Source organism: Muntiacus reevesi, chromosome 3, assembly GCF_963930625.1.
Source record: "Muntiacus reevesi chromosome 3, mMunRee1.1, whole genome shotgun sequence".
NCBI lineage: Eukaryota > Metazoa > Chordata > Mammalia > Artiodactyla > Cervidae > Muntiacus > Muntiacus reevesi.
In genome coordinates, this window is record NC_089251.1 from 82,803,268 (window position 1) to 82,828,812 (window position 25,545).

General features: G+C 40.4%; 1 protein-coding gene across 2 annotated transcripts in view; it reads left to right on the forward strand.

The window, feature by feature from the left end:
- Window positions 1–25,545, forward strand: part of EIF2AK2 (eukaryotic translation initiation factor 2 alpha kinase 2) — a 38,923-nt gene that overhangs the window by 796 nt on the left and 12,582 nt on the right. The window contains exons 2-12 of one of the 2 annotated variants that reach the window (XM_065929429.1): window positions 6,314–6,449; window positions 8,863–8,983; window positions 10,722–10,870; window positions 13,407–13,527; window positions 13,876–13,952; window positions 14,105–14,198; window positions 16,032–16,066; window positions 17,616–17,681; window positions 19,267–19,389; window positions 22,131–22,247; window positions 24,368–24,548. In XM_065929429.1, coding sequence (XP_065785501.1) covers window positions 6,331–6,449; window positions 8,863–8,983; window positions 10,722–10,870; window positions 13,407–13,527; window positions 13,876–13,952; window positions 14,105–14,198; window positions 16,032–16,066; window positions 17,616–17,681; window positions 19,267–19,389; window positions 22,131–22,247; window positions 24,368–24,548 — 1,203 coding nt within the window. In that variant the 5' untranslated portion in view covers window positions 6,314–6,330. The remainder of the gene's footprint in view (window positions 1–6,313; window positions 6,450–8,862; window positions 8,984–10,721; window positions 10,871–13,406; window positions 13,528–13,875; window positions 13,953–14,104; window positions 14,199–16,031; window positions 16,067–17,615; window positions 17,682–19,266; window positions 19,390–22,130; window positions 22,248–24,367; window positions 24,549–25,545) is intronic. The other variant, XM_065929430.1, reaches the window with a different exon arrangement.

The following is a 25,545-nucleotide window of genomic DNA, read 5'->3' on the forward strand; positions in this document are numbered from 1 at the left end:
TCCTAAGTGCACAAGAGTCAGGTTTTGTTGGCCAGGATAACCTAGTACATAATAGGTACTCGTTAACTCTTTGCCTGCTTGCTCAGTCTCTTCAGTCGTGTCCGACTCTTTGAGACCCTATGGACTGTAGCTCGCCAGGCTCCTCTGTCTGTGGGATTCTCCAGGCAGGCAAGAATACTGGAGTAGGTTGCCATGATTTCTTCCAGGAGGTCTTCCCAACCCAGGGATCTAACCTGGGTCTTTTATGTCTCCTGCATTGTCAGGCAGGTTCTTTACCACTAGCACCACCTGGGAAGCCCAACTTTGTTTAATGAATGAAACAGAAAGTCCAAGTTACTCAGTCATGTTGGACTCTTTGCAACCCTATGGACTGTACAGTCCATGGAATTCTCCAGGCCAGAATACTGGAGTAGGGTAGCCTATTCCTTCTCCAGTGGATCTTCCCAATCTGGGAGTTATACTGGGACCTCCTGCATTGCAAGTGGATTCTTTACCAACTGAGCTATCAGAGAAGCCTGTTTAATCAATGGTAATTCACAAATTCTCTTTGAACTCCAGAATATGAGACTTCCTATCACCTGTGATTTCTTTAGTACTAAAAAAACGCCTTGCCAGATGGAAGCTAAGAGATGGACTCCGAGCTGTCACTTAGGAACTTAGAATTTTGGGCAGTTTGTGCTCTTGCTCTTATGTTTGTTAATTTGAATCTGAAGCTCCTTAACACTGGATCTGTAGTTTATACCTTTAATTCATCTTACATCTGTTGAATGTATGTTGTTCGCCAAGCATTATGCATGCCCTTTGAGGGGGCTAGTCTAGGCCCACAATGGCTGACAGTCTGACACAAGGGTGTCAGGGCACAGCCAAAGTAACTTCTGGGCATGAGTATAACAGACACATAACATTTGTTAGTGATTCTCATGGAGATTTCTGTTCTGAAAATGGTACTGTAGTACTAAAATAATATTTATTAAAAACATTTGAAAAGAAGCAGCTGTTTCTTCTTTCCCCAAACTTATAAGTACTTTTTCAAACGTACCAGTTTAACACCTTATTAGAAGTCGCACATGGCTTAGCAACTGAACAACAGTATTTCACTTAAATTCAAACTGGCTTGTCATTGTAAAGAGCAACAGCTAAAGTTAAAAGTGCTGATGATTCAGGGTGTTTCCATAGGACTTCAGGTTATGAGGACTCTTCCATAACTGCTGTTCTGAGATCTGTGTTGTTGTTTGATCACTAAATCATGTCCGACTCTTTGGCGACCACGTGGACTATAGCCTGCCGGGTTTCTCTGTCCATGGCATTTTCCAGGCAAGAATACTGGAGTGGGTTGCCATTTCTTCCTCCAGGGGATCTTCCCGACTCAGGGATCTAACCAGCATCTCTTGTGTCTCCTGCATTGGCAGACGAGGTCTTTACCATTAGCTACCTGGGGAGCCCTCTGAGATCTATGACCTCATCCAATTGGATGTACGATCTCATAGTTGTGATTAAACTAAATGACACTTTGATTCCTGAAAATAATGGTGCAGCTGCAGATTCTTATCTGAAACCCTTGAACCACGTATGTTCTGGTACTAAGAAGTTTTTGGATTTTAGAAAGACGAGGCAGCATAAATCCTGTCTATTGTGTAATGTTCTCAGTAGGGTTTGGGGGCAATGCTATCATAAATTGCTATCTGCAGTGAAATGTATAAATAGACAACAGAGTATGGTTAAGACTGTAAGTAGCTTGTGTCAGTTGGGTCTAGATGGTCTAGATGGGGGTCTAGATGGGGGGCTACACACCAAGTAAAAAGAAAGCAAATGAAAACAAAGTAAAGTTCAGTTTTCAGTGCTTCTTGGATTTTGGAGTTACAGACCAGGAGCACTGTTCATTGAGGGCCAGGGGTGTGGGAAACCCTCCTGGATCCTTTTTTGTCTGATTTACTCTGCACCACAACCTGTGAATCAGGTGTTTCCATCCTTTGTTTCACATCACAAATCAAAGGTTCAGAGAGGTAGGTTCAGAGGCTCAGGTCTATGTGGTTTTAAAGCCTAGCTGTCTCCACAACACTAAGCAGCGATCGTGCCTTTGCTCATATCTAAGCCCTTCCAGCCACCAGCACTGCCCACGCAAACCACCATGGCAGTCTTGACTTGGTCTCTCGACTTCTACTTGTGCTCTGCTCATCTTTTCTATCCCCACCTCTCATACTCTGTTCTTTCAATAGCATCAGCGTGATCATTAAAAGCGTAAGTCCAACCACATCACCCCTCTGCTGAGAACCCACCAAGAGCCTCCCATTGCAACTGGAATAACATCCGTGGTCCTGGCCGGAGCCTTCAAGGTCTCTGTGCTGTGGCACCTGCCTACTCTCTGACTCATATCCCAGCATTTCCCTTCGTTCTCTGTGCAGCAGTCTCCTTGACTTTTTCTTAGCCTTCCAAACGCCATGCTGGTGCCTGCCTCACGGTTTCCTCTGCCTGAGATGCTCTTCCCCCTATCTAAGCATGATGAACCTTCTCATCATCCAGGCTTGATTTCAGTATTGCCTCCTGAGAAGGGTCTTCCCTTGCCACTGTGTTACAACCGCCTCCTTCATATCTCTGCCCCCACCTCCCAACACCCCCTCTATCTCATAGCCCTATTTCGCTCCATTGTAGCACTTCCAACCATCTCTTATCCTCTCCTGTGTTTTGCTTCTGGACTTTGTTGCTTCTTGTAGCTCTTGGTCTCTTTTGAAAGACGGGTCAGTTAAATGAGCAATTGTAATAAAGGACACAGGGGCTGTAGCGCATCAAACCAGGATCTCTTCCAGGGGGTGTGGGAAGTAACACTTGAGCTGAGATCCATAGAAGGCAGGAGTTAATCGGGCAGAAGCAGCTAAGGCGGTGGAGTCCAGAGCATTTCAGGAGGGAGTCTGTTGGTCAGAAGCAGTTGGGAACCAGGAAAGAGTTGGTGGGGGAGGCATCCTTTTGAGAACCATCTCTGTGTAGGTGGAATTTAAAGCTCCAAGTCTTGAGGAGATCAACAGGGGAGTGAGTGGAGAGGAGGAGTAGTAGAGCAGAGAAGAGATATGAGACCTGGACCCCGAGACAATACAATATTTAAAAGAAAGGATGATGAAGAACCGGGAAAGGAGACAGAAAAGGAATAGCTTGTGAGAAAGGAGGGAAACTAGGAGAGGATGGTGTCTTAAGTGTCCGAGCAAAGGGATAGGAGGGACATAGGAATGAGCGACCATATCTTGAGCCGGTTATGTGTCAAGAAGAAAAGGGCTGGGAACAGACCACTGACTGCTAGTTTCAGAGATGGGGGAGCCAGCGGTAACCTTGACAAAAACAATTTTGATAGCTTGTGGAGGCTGCATGACTGAAGTGAGGTTTTAAAAGATTATGACACGGCTATTTTTAAAATTAAAAATAACAACTGTTGGTGAGGATTTGGAGAAATTGGAACCATCGTGTATGGTGATGGAAGTGCAGAATGGTACAGCCACTGTGGAAAGTAATTTGACAATTCTTGAAAAATTTGACTGTAAATTGCCATATGATTCATCAAGTCCACCTCTAGGTATATGCTCAAAAGATTCAAAAGTAGGCATTTGAATAGATTTTTGTACAACAATGTTCATATCATCATTACTCACAGTAGCCGAAAGGCTGAAATAACCCGTGATCATCAGTAGATGAATAGATAAACAAAATGTGGGATATCCATACAGTGGAATAGTATTCATCCTTAAAAAGGAAGGAAATTCTAGTATATGCTACATACAGCATGGATGAACCTTGAAGACATTAGCTAAAACACAAGAGGGCAAATATTGTATAATTCCACTTATACTAGATACCTAGAATAGGCAAATGTATAGGCATAGAAAATAGAATGGTGGCTACCAAGGGATGAGGGGGAAGGGAAATGGGAAGTTATTTAGTGGGTACAGACTTTCTATTTGAGGAGATGAAAAGAGTTTTGGAGATGAATGGTAATGGTGGGCTTACAACATTGTGAAATAGCTTTTGCCCATGAATCATTCATTTAAAAATGGCAAATTTCATGTTATGTGTATTTTACAACAATGAGAAAGAAATTCTGCTAAAAAATCATAATGGCTGCAGGTTAGAGAAGAAATTGTAGCCACCGTGAGGAATTGGTTCTCATGTTCTTGCAGCAGTCCCGGAGTGAGACGGTGATGGCTTGAACCAGGATGGTGGTTATAGACATCAATGAGAAGTCAGAGGATTTGGAGGACAGGACTTACGTATAGATCAGAAGACAGGGAAAGGACATGTCAAGGATGCCTCCCAGAATTCATGGCTCTCAGACATGGGTGGACAGTGAAGTCATTTTCTGAGGAAGGAAACTCTAAACCAGTTTGAGGGGAGATTATAAATGCAGTTTTGGATTTTTGGAGTTTAAAAGCCATTCAAGATGTCCAAGTGGAAAAAAAAAAAAAGAAAAAAAAAAAAAAAAAAAAAAAAAAAAAAGATGTCCAAGTGGGGAGGTTGGATAGAGAGCTCTGAAACTCAGAAAAAGGTTCATAAATTATGTATAAATTTCAGAGATAACAACAAATAGATGATCTGTGAAATCATGGCCATGAGAGAAATCACCTTGAGGAGAAAGTATAAAGTGAAGAGAATAGTGTTTTTGGACCAAGTTTTGGGGGAAAACTCCAGCATCTAAAGACTGTGGAGATTAAGGACTATCAGAAAGAACTTGTGACCTTGAAAGAAGGAAAATCAAAAGAGCTTTCTAATATGAAACGAGAGGTCAACAGGGTCCACTTTCTGTCTATGGCCATGTGTGGATGTACAGCATTTTGTTTACCTTTCTTCAGTTGACAGATATTTGATTTGTTTCTACTTTTGGATTATTGTGACTAGTACTGCTTTGCTTATTCTTGTGTAAGTATTTGAAAACCTGTTTATCAATTCTTTGGATATACACCAAAGGGGTTAAATTGATGGGTGGTATTTGTGGCTCTGCTGGTAAAAGAATTTGCCTGCAATGCTGTAGACTTGGGTTTGATCCCTGGGTTGGAAAGATCTGCTGGAGAAGAGAAAAGTTACCCGTTCCAGTATTCTGGCCTGTAGAATTCCATGGACTGTATAGTCCATGGGGTCGCAAAGAGTCAAAAATTACTGAGTGACTTTCACTTTCACGGTAATTCTAAGTTTAACCTTTTGAGGAACCACCAAATTTCATAGAGGCTGCATTACTTTACATTCCATCAGCGATATATGAGGTTTCCAATTTCTCTATATTCTCACCAATACATTTATTTTCTCTTTTATTATTATTACCAGCCTAGTGGGTGTGAGGTAGAATCTAGTTGTGGTTTTGATTTGTATTTGTCTAATAAGTAATCATTTCGTGTGCTTGTTGGCCATTTGTATGTCTTCTCGGGAGAAATATCTATTCAATCCTTTGCCTATTTTTTAATTTCTTACCTCTTTTTATTGTTGAGTTGTGAAAGTTCTTCATATATTCTGGATACTAAGTCTTTATCAGATATATTATTTATAAAAATCCCTTTCTGAAGACTGTCTTTTCATTTTCCTCATAGTGTCCTTTGATATGCAAACATTTTTAATTTTGATGAGGTCCAGTTTATTTATGTTTTCTTTTGTTGCTATGCTTTTGCTGTCATAGCTAAGATTCCACTGCCAAATCTAAGATTGTGAAGATGCACCCTTATATTTACTTTTAAAGTTTTATAGCTTTGACTCTTATATTTAGATTCTATATTCTTTAGATTTTATTTGTAATTTGAATCATTGTACTATCTTTGTCCAGTGAGAACCATAAACTAGGGCCTAATTTGTCTGCCAAGTAAATTGTCCTAAAGCTGACTTCTGAAAATTTCAAATGGGAGTTTTGTGGGGCTTCATAGGAGAATCTGTGTCTGAACAGCTAAATCCTTCATGATTTCATAAACTTTGTATATACACTCAACCTTTTTATTCTCAACAAAAATAATTCTAATTCTCCTCCTTCAGGCTTTTATCTTTTTAAGCAGATGGACAGACTTGCACTTGACATTCAGTGGACGCAGAAAGAAAAGTTAAGGAGAAGGACCTCCATCCTTTTTTGGCCAGTTGAGTTTTGAAAGTAGAAAATCTTGGAGAAGTTAACTTGATTTTGCAATCCACAAGAGGGAAAGAAAGATCTTGTAAGAAAGTTTTCTCTGGATTTATGTGGGGCTGAGATGAGTCATATAAAGGAGAGTCATCTTACCCTGTTTTATATCTTAAACTGAACTGCAGAAATTAAATATTTTCTGAGTATATCACTTCTTTCAAACATCTCTTTTTTTTGTAGGTTACTAGAGGAAAAAAATGGCCACTGGTCGTTCACCGTGTTTCTACATAGAAGAACTTAATAAATACCAACAAAAGAACGGTGTAGAAGTTAGGTATTGTGAACTGGGTAAGACAGGACCTCCACATAATTATAGGTAAGTTGCTATAAGAAAGGGTATATCTATATAAAATAAAAACTGGAAGAATAGCAACTCTGGCACAATTTTGAAGTCAGTTCTTTAGCATGAGAGCAACGCTGCCAGAGAAGATGGTGAGAGTCTTTTCGATGTAAAGTGGTAACTTCAGAGGACTCCAGAGAAAAAAGTGGTGTATAAACCTTAACATGCTTCAAAATGATGTACTGTTTTGCTCTTTGGGGTGTCTGCTTGAATTCTATGTGGTGATTGTTGTTCAATCACTCACTCGTGGCCGACTCTTTGCAACCCCGCGGACTGCAGCATGCTAGGCTTCCCTGTCCTTCACTTTCTCCCAGAGCTTGCTCAAACTCATGTCCATCGAGTTGGTAATGCCATCCAACCATCTCATTCTCTGTCGTCCCATTCTCCTGCCTTCGATCTTTCCCAGCATCAGGGTCTTTGCTAATGAGTCAGCTCTTTGCATCAGGTGGCCAAAGTATTGGCGCTTCAGCTTCAGCATCAGTCCTTCCAATGAATATTCAGGACTGATCTGCCTTAGGATTGACTGGTTGGATCTCCTTGCAGTCCAAGGAACTCTCAAGAGTCTTTCCCAACACCACAGTTCAAAAGCATCAATTCTTCAGTGCTCAGCCTTCTTTACGGTCCAACTCTCACATCCATATATGACTACTGGAAAAACCATAGCTTTGACTACATGAATCTTTGTTGGGAAAGTAACGTCTGTGCTTTTTAATATGCTGTCTAGGTTGGTAATAGATTTTCTTCCAAGGAGCAAGCGTCTTTTAATTTCATGGCTGCAGTCACCATCTGCAGTGATTTGGGAACCCAAGGAAATAAAGTCTGCCATTGTTTCCATTGTTTCCCCATCTATTTGCCATTTGAATGTTGAATTTTAAGCCAACTTTTTCACTCTCCTGTTTCACTTTCATCAACAGGCTCTTCACTTTCTACCATAAAGGTGGTGTCATCTGAGTATCTTAGGTTATTCATATTTCTCTTGGCAATCTTGATTCCAGCTTGTGCTTCATCCAACCTGGCATTTCGCATGATGTACTCTGCATGTAAGTTAAATAAGCAGGGTGACAATATACAGCCTTGATGTACTCCTTTCCCAATTTGAAACCAGTTCATTGTTCCGTATCTGGTTCTAACTATTGTTTCGTGACCTGCATATAGATTTCTCAGGAGGCAGGTAAGGTGGTTTGGTATTCCCATCTCTTGAAGAATTTTCCACAGTTTGTTGTGATCCACACAGTCAAAGGCTTTAGGTTAGTCAATGAAGCAGAGGTAGATGTTTTTCTGGAATTCTCTTGCTTTTTCTATGATCCAACAGATGTTGTCAATTTGATCTCTGGTTCCTCTGCCTTTTCTTAATCCAGCTTGAATATCTGGAAGTTCACAGTTCATGTACTGTTGAAGCCTGGCTTGGAGAATTTTGAGCATTACTTTGCTAGCATGTAACATGAGTGCAATTGTGTGGTAATTTGAACATTCTTTGGCATTGCCTTTCTTTGGGATTGGAGTGAAAACTGACCTTTTCCAGTCCTGTGGCCACTGCCAAGTTTTCCAAATTTGCTGGCATATTGAATGCAGCACTTTCACAGCATTATCTTTTAGGATTTGAAATAGCTCAGCTGGAATTCCATCACCTCCACTACCTTTGTTCATAGTGATACTTCCTAAGGCCCACTTGACTTCACACTCCAAGATGTTTGACTCTAGGTGAGTGATCACACCATCGTGGTTATCTGGGTCATAAAGATCTTTTTTGTACAGTTCTTCTGTGTATTCTTGCTACCTCTTCTTAATATCTTCTGCTTCTGTTAGATCCATACCATTTCTGTCCTTTATTGTGCCCATCTTTGCATGAAATGTTCTCTTGGTATCTCTGATTTTCTTGAAGAGATCTCTAGTCTTTCCCATTCTATTTTATTTCTCTATTTCTTTGCATTGATCACTTTGGAAGGCATTCTTCTCTCTCCCTGCTAATCTTTGGAACTCTGCATTCACATGGATGTATCATTTCTTTTCTCCTTTGCATTTTGTTTCTCTTCTTTTCTCAGCTGTTTGTAAGGCCTCCTCAGATAACCATTTTGCCTTTTTGCATTTCTTTTTCTTGGTGATGGTATTGATCACCGCATCCTGTTCAGTATTATGAACCTCCGTCCATAGTTCTTCAGGCCCTTGGTCTATCAGATCTAATCCCTTCAATCTATTTGTCATTTCTACCATATAATCGTAAGGAATTTGATTTAGGTCATACCTGAATGGCCAAAATCAAAGTCCTTGTGGAGTTTGTGGAACACAGGTTAAAATTTTCAAAGGTGTCACAGAAGGCAGTTATGATTAGAATGGTAGTTAAATAATGTATGAATTTTATGATATTCTTTGAATTTTTCTTTGTAATCAGGTTTACATATCAAGTTATAATAGATGGTAAAGAATTTCCAGAGGCTGAAGGTAGATCAAAGAAGGAAGCCAAAAACGCTGCAGCCAAATTAGCTTTTGAGATAATTAATAAAGACCGTAAGGTGAGTAATTACCTTTTTTTCCCTTTGTGAAAGGGAACTCACAAATATCTATGGTATTTTTCCCTGTCCTGTGAGAAAATACTTACATGCAGAATAAAACCATTCACAAGTGCTTTTGCTTTCGAAGTTTAGTTCAGTCTTTTTCCTGGACTCATTTCTATAGAACCCTGAATGAGAGGTCCACCTCAAAAAGAGTGGGCAACAGTTGGGATGCATGAGACAAGTGCTCGGGCCTGATGCACTGGGAAGACCCAGAGGAATCGGGTGGAGAGGGAGGTGGGGGGGGGGGGATTGGGATGGGGAATACATGTAACTCCGTGGCTGATTCATGTCAATGTATGACAAAACCCACTGCAATGTTGTGAAGTAGTTAGCCTCCAACTAATAAAAATAAATGAAAAAAAAAAAGAGAGTGGGCAAAATGGGGCAATACCTATTTAGAGTGCCAACAGCAGGACATACTCTAAGGAAACAGTGAGAAATGAGCTAACAGGTTCTGGAAGGAGCCCTTCCACGTGATCGAGGGAATGCAGTGGAAAAAGGCAGAGATAGAAGGAACCATGAAGAGAATGATATATTAAAATATGGAGGGCAGATGATGCAAAAGTAACATACATATAATTGGCATTGCTGAAGATGCAAACAGAGTAACTAGTGCAGAAAAAGCGGTTTCTGAAAAGAGCAATAGAAAGTATTTATGAAATAAAAAAAGAGCTACCTGCAGATTGAAGCAACTCAGCAGCTCAAGATACTGAAAAATATGGAACCACCAAGAACGTTGGCCTTTGTGAAAGGACTGAGCTCCAGCCAGGGATGAAGAAAGAATCCTACAAGTATCCCGGCAGAAGAACTTATACGAAATATAAAAATGAAAAAAAAGTCATGCTGCCCACGCCACTGTTAAAAACCAGAAGACTCTGGAGCAGCATCTGTAAAATGAGGCAGGAAGTCATTTTACATGTGGGACAAAAGTGGGTCATTCTCAAATTTTCAAAATTTTTCAGAATTTCAATATTCAAGATACTTTCATGAAAAATCTTACTCAATGGGATCTTCCTGGTGATCTAGTGGTTAAGACTCCAGGCTTCCACTGTAGGGGGCACAGGTTTGATCCCTGGTCTGGGACCTAAGATCCCAAGTACCGTGCAGTGCAGCCAAAAAATATATATATTTTTTTAATTTTACTTGAAGATGTCACCCTTTTAATCAAAACTGAGCAAAATAAATCGGGAAAACCCACAAACTTACAAATTGTTAATGAGCCAGAAAACCAAGTCATGAAGTCAGAAAAAGAACAGTAGAATACCTTTACCCACGAAAAAGCAGAAGAAAGATGGTGATAACAAAAGGGAAGAGATTGATGTGAAAAAAACAAAGATATAATAAAGATGGTCAATAAAACCAAAAATTCTTTGACAAAGTTAGCAAAATAGAAAAACTTTGGAAAAGATTTTGACAGATTGGGAATTTTAAAAGGGACAGATAATAGTGGAAGGAGTAATGCTATTGTATTCATGTTTCCTATAAAGTTGTGATCCAGGATATAACTTTACTTCAGTATGTGTTATCTTGTCCTTTGAGATTACAAAAGATGCAACAAATCAGAAAGTCTTATAGTTTTACCTAGATAAACAAGAAAATTGACTATTTTGTTTTCCCTTATGAAACTGTAAAAGGAAAATAGCTAATGTCTTTTCTTATTAAAATTTATCCTTATGGGTTTTTTTTTTTCTTTTAGTCAGTTACTTTTTCATCTCAGCTGACAACAAATACTCCAGAAGGACCACCCATTGAGAATTACATAGGCCGTCTTAATACGATCTCCCAGAAGAGAAACTTATGTGTAACTTATGAAGAATGTAAATCAAAGGGTGATGGGCCCGAAGGGTGAGATGTTGTTTTTCCCTCTGTTTCACTATATCTAAGCAATAGAGCAGCCTTATTTTCATGTCTAACTTTCCAAAACTACCTGTCCTTTTTGGTACATTCTGCAGAGGTTTTTTATGACTTTATTGCAGTTTGACATCTTTGTGATGAAAATATTAAAATGCTTCATTACTGAAGTCTGGGGACCCTTATCCCACAATTGATCAAGTCTGGAAATCCTTTATTTCTGAGATCTCTCTGGATGGTTTAGTCTGCAGGAAACCTAAGCAAAGTCAGGTGGTGAAGACCTTCCCATCCCTGAGGTCACAGTGGCTGTGTGAGAAGAGTCCTGCCACATGTGTGAAATGAGTCTCTTTCCACCCTTGTCAGAATAAAGATGTTTGCCCTTCAGATTTTATTGAATAGTGTCACTCTCTAGACAAGTACTATGTATTTGAAAGAATGGGTTTAGGGAAGTTCTTGGTGGACCATCGGTTTAGGAAACCCTGGTCCAGTGGTTAAGACTCTGAGCTTCAAATACAGGGGGCATGGGTTCGGATCCTGGTTGGGGAGCTAAATCTTGTATGCTGTGCGGCCAAAAGAATAAAAAAAAAAGCACTTCCCTGGTAGACGAGTGGTTAAGAATCCGCACGCCAATAATGCAGGAGAGGTGGATTTGATCCCTGGCCCAGGAAGATCCCACATGCCAGGAAGCAGCTCAGCCCCAGCCGTGAAACTACTGAGCCTGCACTCAGAGCCTATGCGCCACAGCAAGAGAAGCCACCACAATGAGAAGCCCATGAAGCAAAATAAAACCCAGCGCCACCAAAAATAAATCAATAAGGACTGGGTTTTCACCCTGGATGGTGAGGAGACCAAGATTTGAGGGATATGATGAGGGGGATGGATGAGAAGATCAGTCAGAAATAATGAGAGCTTCTCACCAGTGAGCAAAGGCTTTGGAGATGAGGATAAAGAATGAATTTGAACTGGGAAAAGCAGAAAGCAAATGAGTGGGAAGAAGGTTGTTTCTCAGCTATGGCCAACCCGTTAAATGAGAGAGAAGGACAAAAATTCTAAAAGGCGAATAGTCCAAACACCCACTTTAGGATACTGCTCTATGAATTTTACTGTTCACCCCAATGGCTTGTAGGCCAGAACCAGGAAGACAAAAATGTGATAGGATTCACTGGAATGAAAGTCAAAATAAATTCTGTGAGTCAATCTCCATAAATTAAGGCTATTTTATTTTCTTGTAGCTCACCTGTTGGTTCCTTTGACCTAGTGCTCTAACGTTTGATTGTTAAAGAAAAGAAGACTGTTTAGGGAGTGCTGAAGAAAAACAGGAGCCTCAGAAATAATCGAGTCCTTCAGCCCAGCTCCCTAATTTTCCTTCAGAGCCTAGTGGAGAAGACTCACTGGTAGAGTGTTTCCATCCACGATGAATAAAACTGCCATAATTCTGTAGCACTACGTGGTAACTCCATGATATAAATTTCCATGTCTGTTGCTTTGCCACCCTAAATATAGTTCTTCTATAATTGTCCCAAGCTCCTTGCCTAACTATAAGCATACTTATAGCTCATGTGAAAATTAAGTGATTTCAGCATGGGACTTTTGCATTGTGAGGATTTGCTTAGGTTTTTGTGTACATGAGCAGGGGGGTGCAGAAAATGGTGAAGTTAGAGCTGAAGTTAGACATGCTTGGCACATTTCCTCCAAAACACTTTCACCTTATTATTCTCCTGTAGAAGCCTCTGTGGATTTTATCATACCAGTTGAACATCTCTGAAAAATTCATTAGATCTCTTTCTTCTTTCTCTGCCCCCACGTCTTTTGACTTTTGGGGAATTTTTAAAAAATCACCACTTGGTACCTTAATGCCACATCTTTCAATGAAGCAGCAAAGAGTTAGAAGTTCGCTGGAGAATGGAAGCTGGGCTATTAGCCAGTTCCGGTTATTCTGGTAAACTGATTAGCCATCTCATTGAAAAAAAAAATGTATATATATACATATATATATCTTTAATCTTGCTTCTTAAAATATAATCTTTATTTATTTAGTTATTTATCTTTGGCTGTGCTGGGTCTTCGTTACTGCGTGGGGTTTCGCTAGCTGCAGCAAGCGGGGGCTACGCCCTAGCCACCATGCTCGGGTTTCTCATTGCGGTGGCTTCTCCAGTTGCAGAGTATGGACTCTAGGACGTGTGGGCTTCAGTAGCTGCGGCAAATGGGCTCAGTAGCTGTGGCAGATGGGCCAGGATCCTGGAGAACAAACTCAGTAGTTGTGGCACATGGGCTTAGTGGCTCCACAGCATGTAGGATCTTCCTAGATCAGGGATTGAACCCGTGTCTCTCCTGCATTGGCAGGCGGATTCTTTACCTAGTGCCACCAGGGAAGCCCTCGTTAAAATTAAGTAAGATATGAACTATTAATCTATCTATTAAATTGGTGTTATATTTAGCCCTTTGTTAAGGTGTGTTTTTTCTGAAAACACATGAGTTACATTTACTGTTTGTTGGTATTTGATTTAATACTCTTTATCATTTCTCCTAGATTTCGTTATAAATGCAAAATTGGACAAGAAGAATATGGGATTGGTGTAGGTTTCACTAAACAGGAGGCAAAACAGTTGGCTGCCAAACTGGCTTATGAAAAGATAGAATCAGAAACAATGGTGTGTACTGCCTTGGGATTTGATTTTTATATTTTAAAGTTCTCTCTGAAGTTGATTTGAAGTTAAATGATATTTAGATGACGCCAAGACAGCCAGTCGCATAGCAAAAGCACTCCTTCATTCTGTGTCCCACCAGTGAGCCCTGGGGCCATGAAGCTTCAGAAGGATCACAGTTCTCATGACAGCTCAATGTTTTTTAAATTCAGATCAAACATCCATAAAAATATATTAATCCTGTTATTCTTTATGGCTGTGAATTTGGTAAATGTGGGAAATAAATGTGGGAGTTGGTTCACAGAGACTAAGGCACTATAAGAAGTCATTTAGTTGCACTTTTAAATCTTTCAGAGAGCTGACCAATCCTCTGATTGTTTCAATGCTGTGTCTGGTGATGTCAAAAGAAACTCTCAAGCAATGAGTACATCGTAAGTATGGACAAACAAAGTCAAATTGCAGCCTGAAAGAGCAGATATTTAGGAAAATGTTTAATGTTGAAGGAGAATTTAGAAAAAGCAATTACTGATCAACAAAAAATAGGCAGAATTCATAAACTAATAGCTGTCCTCTTTTCTTTCAGTAGTTCTGAATCACCATCTGAAAATGGCTTCTCAACAAATACCTCCGAAAGAAGTGATAACAGTGACACAAACAGCTCTTTCCTGTCTCCAGGGGTATAGTATTAGTATCTAAGTTTCCTAGTTAATCTTATTTTCCTTTGTGTTTCTCCATTTAAAAGTGACCTCCAGTACCTGTCATAATTTTTCAATTTTTTTTAATGAGCTCTTATTAAATCTAAATGTTTTGTAGCTTTTTCTCTCTCCTTTCTTTATAAACTCCCATTCCTCACATGCAAAATTTTTCTGCTCTTCACTCCCATCTTTCTCTCCCTACTCACCTTTGTATTTTTCACGTATTCCTATAATCTGGCTTCTTTTCTTCTATCAACTGGATGGTATTTAGAAGGTTCACTCACAGATTTCTGCTTCTGCTTTAATAAACCAGAGCTAAACTTAAAAACTGAACTTAAAAATCAGATAGTCTTTGAAGTGACGATTAATGTTACCAAAGTATTATATTTTTAAAGAACTAGAAAGACATCCCTGGTGGTGCAGTGGCTAAGACTCCATGCAAGGGGCCCAGGTTCCATCCCTGGTCAGGGAACGATATCCTGCATACTGCAACAAAGACCTGGCATAGTCAACTAAATAAATATTTTTTTAAACTACAAACAATAAGAAAAAGATAAGCAGATCAGTAAAAAAGTAAAAAGTGTACAAAAGAACTGAACAGACAGTTCAGAAAAGAGATACCCAAAGGGGCAACAGACATATGAAAAGATGCTTTACTTCATAATAATCAGGAAAATGCAAATGAAAACAATAGCTAGATACCATTTTAAACCACCCAATTGGCAAAATTTGAGTCTGGCTATCCTAAGTGTTGACACAGCTCTGTTCCCGTTATACCTATTATGTGCTGTTACAGCAATATTATATGTTGCTGGCTGATGTATAAATTGGCTCGACTGTCTTAGAGAGCAATTTGGCAACATGTAGTGGAGTTGAGGGTGTGCGAGCTGTACTGCCAGTTCTACTCCTAGATATGTCTTTTAGAGAAACACATGTATGTGTGACAGAGATACATGTATAAGCACGTTCTTTGCAAAATTGTTTGTAATAGAAGAGATTGGAGAAAATATTGTCCGTTTACAGAATGTCTGAATTAATCATAATGCATCACTGTGCAAAACTGAGGCTGGCGGGTGATAGGAACTCAAGAAATCTTAGTCTGATGTTTGCACTCTGTGTCAACATACTAAAATTGTTTAAAAAAAAAAAAAACCACAACACCTATCAGAGTAAAAGTGAATATGCTTGAAGAATAGCTATATTAATTTTTGAGAGATATGTCAAAGATTCCTCTTTTTTGGCTAAATGTTAAAGTTAAATTATTGATTTGTCCTGAGAATGTTTTAAACTAGATCCCTGGGCCCCATGTGTTTTCTTTACTAGCACTGTGAGTAATTGTATGCATAGTTTCTTGCTGAGATCTGCTGGCCTGAGGATCATCTGGGAAGCCATATTCTATGCCTGCAGAGTCAGTGCTTCTGTGGGACATGCCCTGCAGTTCTAGCTTTTTTTTTTTCCTGGTTGTGCAGCTCAGCATGTGGGGTCTTAGTTTCCTGACGAGAGATCAAACCCGTGCCCCCTGCTTTGGAATAGAAGTGCAGAGTCTTAGCCACTGAATCTCAGGGCCCCAACAATTTGTGTTTTTTGACCTTCTTATCATATCTGTCTTTGCTATAATTGATGAGAACCCTGATACAGACAAATACACTGAAAGCAGGGCTTACTGAGAGCATATGAATTGATGAGGTTGTTAATCTTAGGGACAAAGAAATGTGGTCAGAGAACCATCTAGAAGTACAGGAGAAAGGATGGCCAAGAAAAGCAGGATACTTGACTTAATCATCTGAAACTATTTTCCATTTTCTTTTATTATAGGACAGTTTCAGAAATAATGCCAGGAAGGTGAAGAGGTGAGTATCATCATGCATTGGACTTATTTAGAAATGAAGTTTTATTTCAGATCTAGTTTGTTCATCTTATTTATGAAGTCCAGTATATGTATTGTATGCCCTTATTTGAGTGGAGTTTCAGTAGTACAAAGCATGATTAAGGCTCACAGAAATCTCGAAATCTACAAATAAATAATTTTAAATACATAGCGAAGTCTTTGAACATATGCACACAATACATTGTAGACATAAAGGCCTATGGGGCTATCGGTCGAGTAAGTGGTTAAGGGCATTGTTTTGGACAAGTCTGACAGAAGAAGTGGGCTTGTAGAGGTATTCTTAAGAGAAATATATTATGTGCATTCCCTGGTGACCAAGTGGCTAGAACTTACCACTTTCACTGCTGAGAGCCAGATACAATTTCTGGTTGGGGGAATTAAGATCCCATAAGCCACATGGCACAACCCCAAAAAAGAGAGAAGTGTATTATTTTACAGACAAGCAGGTAGGGTAGAAATGTTATCGTAACTCAGGGAAGAAATAAATGATCAGACGTTCTGTAAATTAGGGAGACTTGGCTTCTTGAACGGAAGAGAAAAGCAAGGATGTGAATACAGTCAGCAGTGGGAGTTAGATGGCAGCAGGAGCCACTGTGAGGCACCAGCACATTCTGAGCAGTAGGTAACACTTGCAGAAAGATGACGCCAGGTGCTGGTGTTCAGATGGAGAGAGGCGAGGTCTGTGTGTAAGATGATCAGGCCATCAGGCTGACCTAGTGATAGGGAGGAGGAGAATTTGTGAGACAGACTATAAAAGAAGAGTAAACGTAACTTGAGGAAATAGAGTTAAAGAACTGGGTGGAGAAGATGCGAAGGAAAAAGGAAATGAAGATTGTTCCTTGTGAATGAGATGCAGACAAGTGTCATGGCACTGATGGTGTTAAGGGAGTCGAAGATTTAGAGGGAAGGTTGTTGTTGTCTAACTCTATGACCCCGTGGACTGTAGCCCACCAGGCTCCTCTGCCCATGGGATTTCCCAGGCAAGAATACTGGAGAGGGTTGCCATGACTCCTCCAGGGGATCTTCTTGACCTAGGGATCAAGCCCTCATCCCTTGTGTCTCCCGCATTGGCAAGTGGATTCTTTACCACTGCGCCACCTGGGAAGCCTGGAGGGAAGATAACAATTTGTATTTGTTTAGTTTTAGGTGGCATTTGGACTTCCAATTGTAGGAGGCTTACCACCAGCAAGGAATAAATGACAAAGGAAACACAACCAGGATGAGAATTCAACGAGACATATTTCCTAAGGTTTTGAGTCTAAAGGGAGAAAAAGAGGCTAGCGGCATGCTGGCAATGAATGTGTTAAGGCTGAAAAACACAGGAAAGGAGTGAAAATTTGTTAGAGCACAGAGAACCACATTGTTTCTAAAGAAAAATGTTAGTACTCGCTACCCTCTTATTCTGATAGTTGACTCACAACATAAAAAGCCTAGTGGATAGCATAAAATCCACTCTTGATAAGTTTTATTTGATTTTAGTTTTGAATTCATGTGCTTCTCTTAACTTTTAGAAGTTTGGCACCTAATTTTGACTCTCCTGTGAGGACAGAAGAAAACAGTTACAGTGCAGACCCCAGGTAAGAGGGGAAACCATGAAAAAGAAAAAGAATTTGTTTAAGGATACATGTACAAAAGTTGACAAAAGTTTCTTAAGGGACAGCTGAATATCAGGCAGGTTAAGTCATATCTCTGCCTGAACAGTTTGTTTTAGCTCAATCAGGCCCACAAAGGATCATTGCCTTGTGGAGGAGTACAGTTTAGGTGAGTTCAAGTGGAATGTGGTGTCTGTGTGATACTCCTGTGGGTTTCTCTGATATCTCTGGGAGGTTTTAATATTGAAAGCCAATATTTTTGTAAACCAGTAACTTTTTTTCAACAAAAGTACTCCTGCAGGAATCAGAATAGATCCATTTGAATCTGTTTTCCATTTTCCAGCTTCATAGCAGATTTCACTTTTTTAAAAAGGGTTCCTTTGGTGGTCAATTGCATGTTTGGGCTTAAATAAAGTATCTTTTAAAAAGGAGGCCTATTTGCAACAGAGGAACATGGAATACAAGCTTAAGAAATAATAAAGAATCACCAAATACTTAATAAGTACCTAATATATATCTGGCACTGTGCTGGGCATCGTATTTATAGCAGGAACATAGAAACAGCCCCTGTCCTCCTAGAATTTTTGTGGGGATGATAATTACGCACTGTGACCAGAGGTCTGAAGGAAAAGCCATGGTGTGGTTATGCATGACAGCAGGACCCTTGAATTTAGGGTGAAGGATGAGGCAGGGCTTTTTCTGGGTCACATATGGGGGAGGCCTGAGGGATGAGTCAGCACCGGGCAGTGGGGAGCCCCTGGTACTGTGTGAAAGAGGAGCACATGGGAAGGCGAAGCCGGAAAGGTAACGTGAGCACCCGAGGAACTGAGAGAAAGCCACGTGCTGGGAGGGCAGTGACCAAGGAACTGGGGTCGCCAGACAGGCTGGAGACGGGACAAACAGGTGGCCCCTGGTAGCCCATGTCAGGGGTTTCTGGGTTTTGCTGAAGGCAGGGGCAGGCTTGGGAAGCGTTTGGGCAATAGTTGTGATCAGACTTAGTATTTATCACACTGATCGCTGTGAGGATCGTGGACTGGAATAGAGGAAGGAGAGGAGGTGGTGTGTCTTCTGAACAGGGTTTGGCGGGAGTCTTATTGGAAGCTTGGGCCAGTGGGGGAACGTGGGCATGCACCCGCAGATGTGTTTTGGAAAGAAAATTGGCAGGTCTTAATGATGGAAGGTGGGGCAGGAGAAAGAGGGGAAACCCAGAGAGTTGCAAACATAAGCAGGCTCATTTCTTGTATAACAGCTTGGTGGTAGCAGGGAACACAGTGTGACACTCTTTTCTAAAGTTTTTTACTTGGAATGAAAGATTCTTTACCATGGCTTTTGTGCAGTCAGGCGGTGACTGACTCCCAGGAGTGATCTGTTATGTTGGGATGGGAAGAGGGAAGAACTATCCTTTTTGATTCAAGCGTTTCTGTGAAATGGATCCTTCTTACTCAGAAGGGGAGAGTCCTGTTTGTTATACAGTCCATTTCACTAGTGCCTTTAAGGGAAAGCAGAAGGGTTGGAGTGGAGGAGCAGAGGATGTTGAACCTCAGAATAACAGCAGCATTTATCTCTCAAGGTTGGTCAAGGATTTCACAGAAGTAACACCAATTGGCTCAGGTGGATTTGGCCAAGTTTTCAAAGCCAAACACAGAATTGATAAGAAGATTTACGTTATTAAATGTGTTAAATATAATAGTGTGTAAGTAGTAATATTTTATTTCTTTTAATGTGAACCTTCACTGTTCTTTTTTATGTATCTCTCTTCTTCATTAGTATGTTTTTTTTCTGGTCCTCCTTGAAAATATTGTTCATGAGGAGAATGATATTTGGCTTACTCTGAAATGACCTCACTTTACCATAGTCACTTTAATTAAAAAATGGATATACCATTGATTATCCTTGAGGCTGTCTTGATGAGAACTACAGTTATAAAATCTTTTAGCTCAAGGTGACCTTTGAGTTTTTCTAGTCTCATCTCCTTATCTTACAGAGGAGGCGAGTGAGATTCAAAGATGTGAACTGATTTGCTAAAGGTAAAAGCTAGTTGAAAATTGTGCTGGTTGTCTATTATTGCATAATACACCACTCCAAAATGCAGTGGCTTAAACACCAAGTTGTTATTATCTCTTGTGGTCCTGTGAGTTGACTATGCTCACCCGGGCCATTCATCATGCATTTGCAGCCAGGAGTCATCTGAAAGCTTGGCCTGGCTGGACATTGGAGACAGCTCTCTCACATGGCTGGCAGTGATGCTGGCTGTGGCTACAAGTGCAGTTGGCGCTGTTAACCAGAGCGCCTCCACCTGGCCCCTTTATGTGGCCTGGGCATTTCACAGCTTAGTTGTTGGGGTCTAAGAAGGACTGTCCCAGAGCAACTCATCCCAGGAGGGAGCAGTCTTGGAAGTTCCACATCGTATTGATTAAACAAAGTCACTATAGTCAGCTCGAGGGAGAGGGCAAATAGACTCTTTCAGCTTAATCTGAGGAGTGGATGTGAGCATGGGGAGAGAAGAAATTAATGATGACCATCCTTGGGCCCTATCTCCTGTGGTGGCAAGGTGGAGATTAGAACTTATCCTCTGGAATTCCAGTCTACTGTGTTCCCACCATATCCCAATGCTTCCCATGTTTGTTTTATGTATTATCTGTGCCCCTCCCCACCCCCACCCCAATTATTGGATAACAGAACTCCTTTAGGAAGGAAGACAGAGGAAGGAGCTCTGAAATCCCATGTTCACCGATCTTGCCTGTTATTTTCTGGCAGCTGTTATTATTTGTAATTTGGCCAGACAGATCCCTCAAGGATCAGAGAAGGAGATGGAAAAGGGATATAAGTGAAGGAAAATGACATAAGAAAAGAAGCAAGTGTGGTGTTTTAGATGCTCTTCATCCAGTCAAACCAACCTATTGTCTGTCCTGTGGACAAAGCCTTGCAGTTGAAATACCTTCATACTACTTGGCATCAAAACAAGGCTTTTTCTTTCTTCATTGTTTTGCTTACCAGGAATACTGCTGTTCCTTCTATCCCATACCATCATTTTTAACGGTAATCCTTCATGATGATAAGGGTGCATATGCAGTACCTTGAACATTTCTCGTGGCTTCATAGATTGGTACAGCACAGTTAAAAATACACTTGGAGATATGCATCAAGAAGCATAAAATTATTTATATGCTTTGACCTATGGATTTCCTATTGGGAACCTATTCTAAGGATATTACCCAGATTACAGGAAAAGTTATTCAAGTAGATAAAAATCACAGTGTCGTTTATAACAGTGAGAAATTAGAGCAAACAGAACGTTCAGCAATAAAGGAATGATTTAGTATGTTTTCTGCTCTCCTCTGATCAATGACTATTTTGCAGTTATTAAAAGTGAGGGTTATATACTGTAAATATTTATACACACTATGAATGGTACGATGCTAGAAGTTGCTTCAGAATAATCCAGGGAAAGATGAGGAAGTAGGTAAGAGTATACAGGAAACAAGATTGGCCAGGCGTTAATTCCTGTTTCACCTGATGGCTAGGTAGGGGTTCATTCTTCTATTTGCTCTACTTTTTAATACTTTTGAAATTTTACATTAAAATGTTTATACCTGATGGTTAGACATATTGTATAGTAATAGGGACAAATTTAGAGATAATATATGAGAAAACATAGGATAAATATATATACTATAATTACACATATGTAAAAACGTATATGAAGAAAGACTATAAGAAATCATCTCAACTTGTGTGTTAGGATTGCGCTAATATATGAGTAATTTTTTCCCTATTTTTATAAATTTTATATCATATAGAACTTTTCAAATTCAAAAATTAAGTTGCAGAATGTTTGCTTATCCTTCCTCATCCTTGAAATCTCAAATTTATGTACTCCACTTAGCATACGATTGTCGTAACTCTTACCTACGCATTCCTGTAAAGCTCCCACATTGTGCAGTGAAATTTCGGTTTCTCTGTATAGATCACCCTCTGTGTATTTTTGCCATGCACTGAAAATTCTGAATTAGGTTTTTCATGCTGTTTGGATTACCTACCCTTGCTGCCCAAATGGGGTTTGCTTTTGAAATCCAAAGTGATTTTAACACAAGTCTAAATAAAACATAATGGATGATTTTTATTTTAGCTCCAAAAACTTTTTGCATCACTGATAGCTCAGAAGAGTACTACCTATGACTTCTAAATTGTCTGAGGTTTGGAATAATTTTAGTCACTGTTTTTTTTATCTTATGTTGAAAGTGAAAACAGCTGATTTTTTCTGTGTTCACTCTTTCCTTTTGAGAGCTGCTGGCTTCCATTCTAAACCTCAGTGTGGGAACCATGGCAGCTGTTTAATAAGGGAATTTTGGTGATTGTCTCCTGTTGCTCAAGGTATTTTGTTATTATCAGGGATGGATACTGACGCCTTTATGTTCTGTTCCTTTTAACTAGGAAGGTAGAGCGTGAAGTGAAAGCTTTGGCAACACTTAATCATCCAAATATTGTTCACTACCACGGTTGTTGGGATGGGCTTGATTATGACCCTGAGAAAAGCATCAATTCTTCAAGGTAACTAAAAGGAAACTATCATAGTTTTAATAGGAGGAGTGAAACTTGTTTATTGTGTGTGGGTCAGTGGGTAAGGCCACTAATTATTACATTTAATAACCATAACCAGAAACTCTGAGACACTGTTATGCCTCCATTCTACAAATGAGGAGACAATGAATAATCTTTTCCTTGCTGCAAATTTGCTTTAAAAAGCGTTTTTTTAAAATTGTCCAGGTGACTCAGACGGCAAAGAATCTGCCTGCAATGTGGGAGACCTGGGTTTGATCCCTGGGTTGGGAAGATACCCTAAAGAAGGAAATGGCAACTCACTCCAGTAAATTCTTGCCTGGAGAATTTGACTGAAAGAGGAACCTGGTGGACCACAGTCCAGGGGGGTCGCAAAGAGTCACACAACTGAGTGACTAACGCTTTCTGTGGTTTTTGAAATCTCAGGCTTAGGTTTCCTGACTCTGTTGTTTAAAGTACAGGCTCTCTCACGTGCCCTGACTCCAGTCCAGGTGGTAAATGCAGTCTTGTGAAGAAGGTTTGCACGTGTAGACACTGGAACTGGAGGCCCCCCTCCCCCACTGCTAATGCTCTTCTGCTCCACTCAGCTGGTTGGCAGGGTGCAGTCACGGGATCCCTTCTGTGTGTATCATACCACGCGTGGTGAGGTGATGGGCAGCCTGAATAATTCCAAGACCCTGAGCTGTGATGGGGGTACCCCCGGCCCTTACATTACTCATGTTTGTCTCAGGCAAGCCACTGCACAAGGGCTGAAGGTTTATAAAGAGCCTCCCTTTGAAAGTCATGCAGGGTTCCTTGGAGACAGTCGTTTCAGTGCAAACCTGAGGCCATGGTGAGCCTGTTCATTCACCACCTCCTGACTCCAGCCCTGTTTCCACACCATGCAATTTAGAACTGTATCATTAGTTTCAGAAGTACCATCCGCATATGGACTTCTTCAGCTTTTAGAAAATTCCTGGCTACCTTTTTCTATTTTACAGCCAACATAAGCTCAAAGAATTTAAGTTATTATTAAAGCCAACTTAGTTCAGAAAAGAACAACTACCATGATCAGCAAAGTCGGTCCTCCTTGCTGTGTGGTGTGTGCTCAGTCGCTCGGTCGTGTCCAACTCTTTGTGACCCCATGGACTGTAGCCCCCCAGGCTCCTCTGTTCATGGAATTTTCCAGACAAGCAAACTGGAGTGGGTTGCCGTTTCCTACTCCACAGGGTTTTCCCAACCCAGGGATCAAACTCACATCTCTTGAGTCTCCTGCGTTGGCAGGCAGATTCTTTGTCACTAGCGCCACCTGGGAAGCCCTGCCTCATTGCTATACCTCATAACAATTGTTGGCGTTTCTCTTAGAAATGTACTACTGCAGCAGTCCCTAACCTTTTTGGCACCAGGGACTGGTTTCATGGAAGACAATTTTTCCATGGGCCAGGGAGAGGGGATGGTTTGGGGATGATTCAAGCATATTACATGTTTTGTGCTCTTTATTTCTATTATTATTATATAACCTCCACTTCAGATCATCAGGCATTAGATCCCAGAGGTTGGGGCCTGCTGTACTGTTGTTTTCTGCTTGTTTTTCCTTTACCTCTCTCCCATCAAACTATAATCCTCATGAGAGCAAGGCGAGTGTCTAACCCATTTTCTTATCTTTAGCTGCCTGTTCCATGTCTTTTGCAAAATAGATGCTCAGTAGAGCAATGGTGAATTAAAATGTTTCAAAATTACAATATATAATAATGAAATTTAATTTTCTGCAATTCCATCGTACTTATGCTTCTTTTCCTATCTATTAGCAAAGATAGTCAAGGACCTTCAGCATTAAAGAATGTGAAGGCTGCTACTTTACAGCTTAACTAAACAAAGCTTTGATATCTGGGAACTTATGACCTAAATAAATAGTGGTTTATTATGTGTTGACTCACATTTGTTATATTTAGATTTCTGTTTTGAGACATGTTTGGCATTTTAAGAAGGTGTCATTTTTTAATCTAACTTTTAAGTGCATTTTTTCTAAATTGATTTTTAAGAAGGTGTCATTTTTTAATCTAATTTTTAAGTGCATTTTTTATAAATTTATTTTTATTGCTACTTATAACATACAGTGAATTTTATCCCAGACCAAAGACTAGGTGCCTTTTCATCCAAATGGAATATTGTGATAAAGGTACGTTGGAGCAATGGATTGACGAAAGAAGAGGCAAGGAACCAGAGAAACATTTGGCTTTGGAGTTCTTTCAACAAATAGTAACAGGAGTGCATTGTATACATTCAAAAGACTTAATTCATAGAGACCTTAAGGTGAGTGGAAAATGGGCTGTATTGGGAATTGGTAAATAGAACTTATCAACGTGAAAGTCTGTCTTCTTTAGTTTTAGAATCGATAGACAGTCGTGAGGATATAGCATCTCTGATCCTGTACGGTTAGAGTGGGTATAGCACTTGCCCCAGGCACCAATCTACAGAATCAACCAGGAGGTTGCCAGGGCTGTTCAGGTACTGAGATGCTGAGCTCTGTAAGAAGCTCATTGCTCATTCACTTCTGGTCCTGTTTGTCGTCCTGGCTGATACCTTCACCCCAGTTGTAAACACTAACAGCTTTAGTATACTGAACATTTCTGTGCACATAATTCCTGTGGCCGGCACATCCAAAGGAGTGCTCTGTCTCTGCCTCTGCTGCTACCCAGGCTTGTCTGAGAGGCAGAAGAGACTCTGGTGACTCTGGCTTTGGGAACACGATTCTCTTAACCTTCTAAGTCATTACTCTTTAGGGCAGTCACAGCCACTAAGTCCAGAGTCTAGAATTTGCTTGGCACTTGGTGAGACATCTCTGCCCCATGATTGGAAAACTGCAGCAATGCAAACCTTGGAACATGCAGTATGCTTTTGTATTTTCCTTTTCTTCTGGCTTGCTAGCTTCTCTCACATGGTCTAGATGAGCAGTTTTCCCATTTCCTCCTCAAAATCAGACAGAAGAGCTTTTCAGTCTTCCCTCGGCACTCTGTTCCCTGTGATTTGCCTACAGTCGTCACAAACCGCCCGTGCTGAATCCTGTCACCAAACCTTTGCTTGTGCGCTCACGTGAGACACTCTTCTACCTGTCCCCTTTGATCTCAATTTCTTTATGAGCCTTTCCTGGTCATTCCGGATCAGACAGAAGCACCTCGTCTACATGGACCTTGGGCTTATCCCACGTGACTAAAACAGCCAGGAATGAGAAACAAAGAAAAACGTTCCTTGAGAAAAATAAGCTGCCATGTACATGGTTGTTTGTTGGCCTTGGTGGGAAAAGATGGTC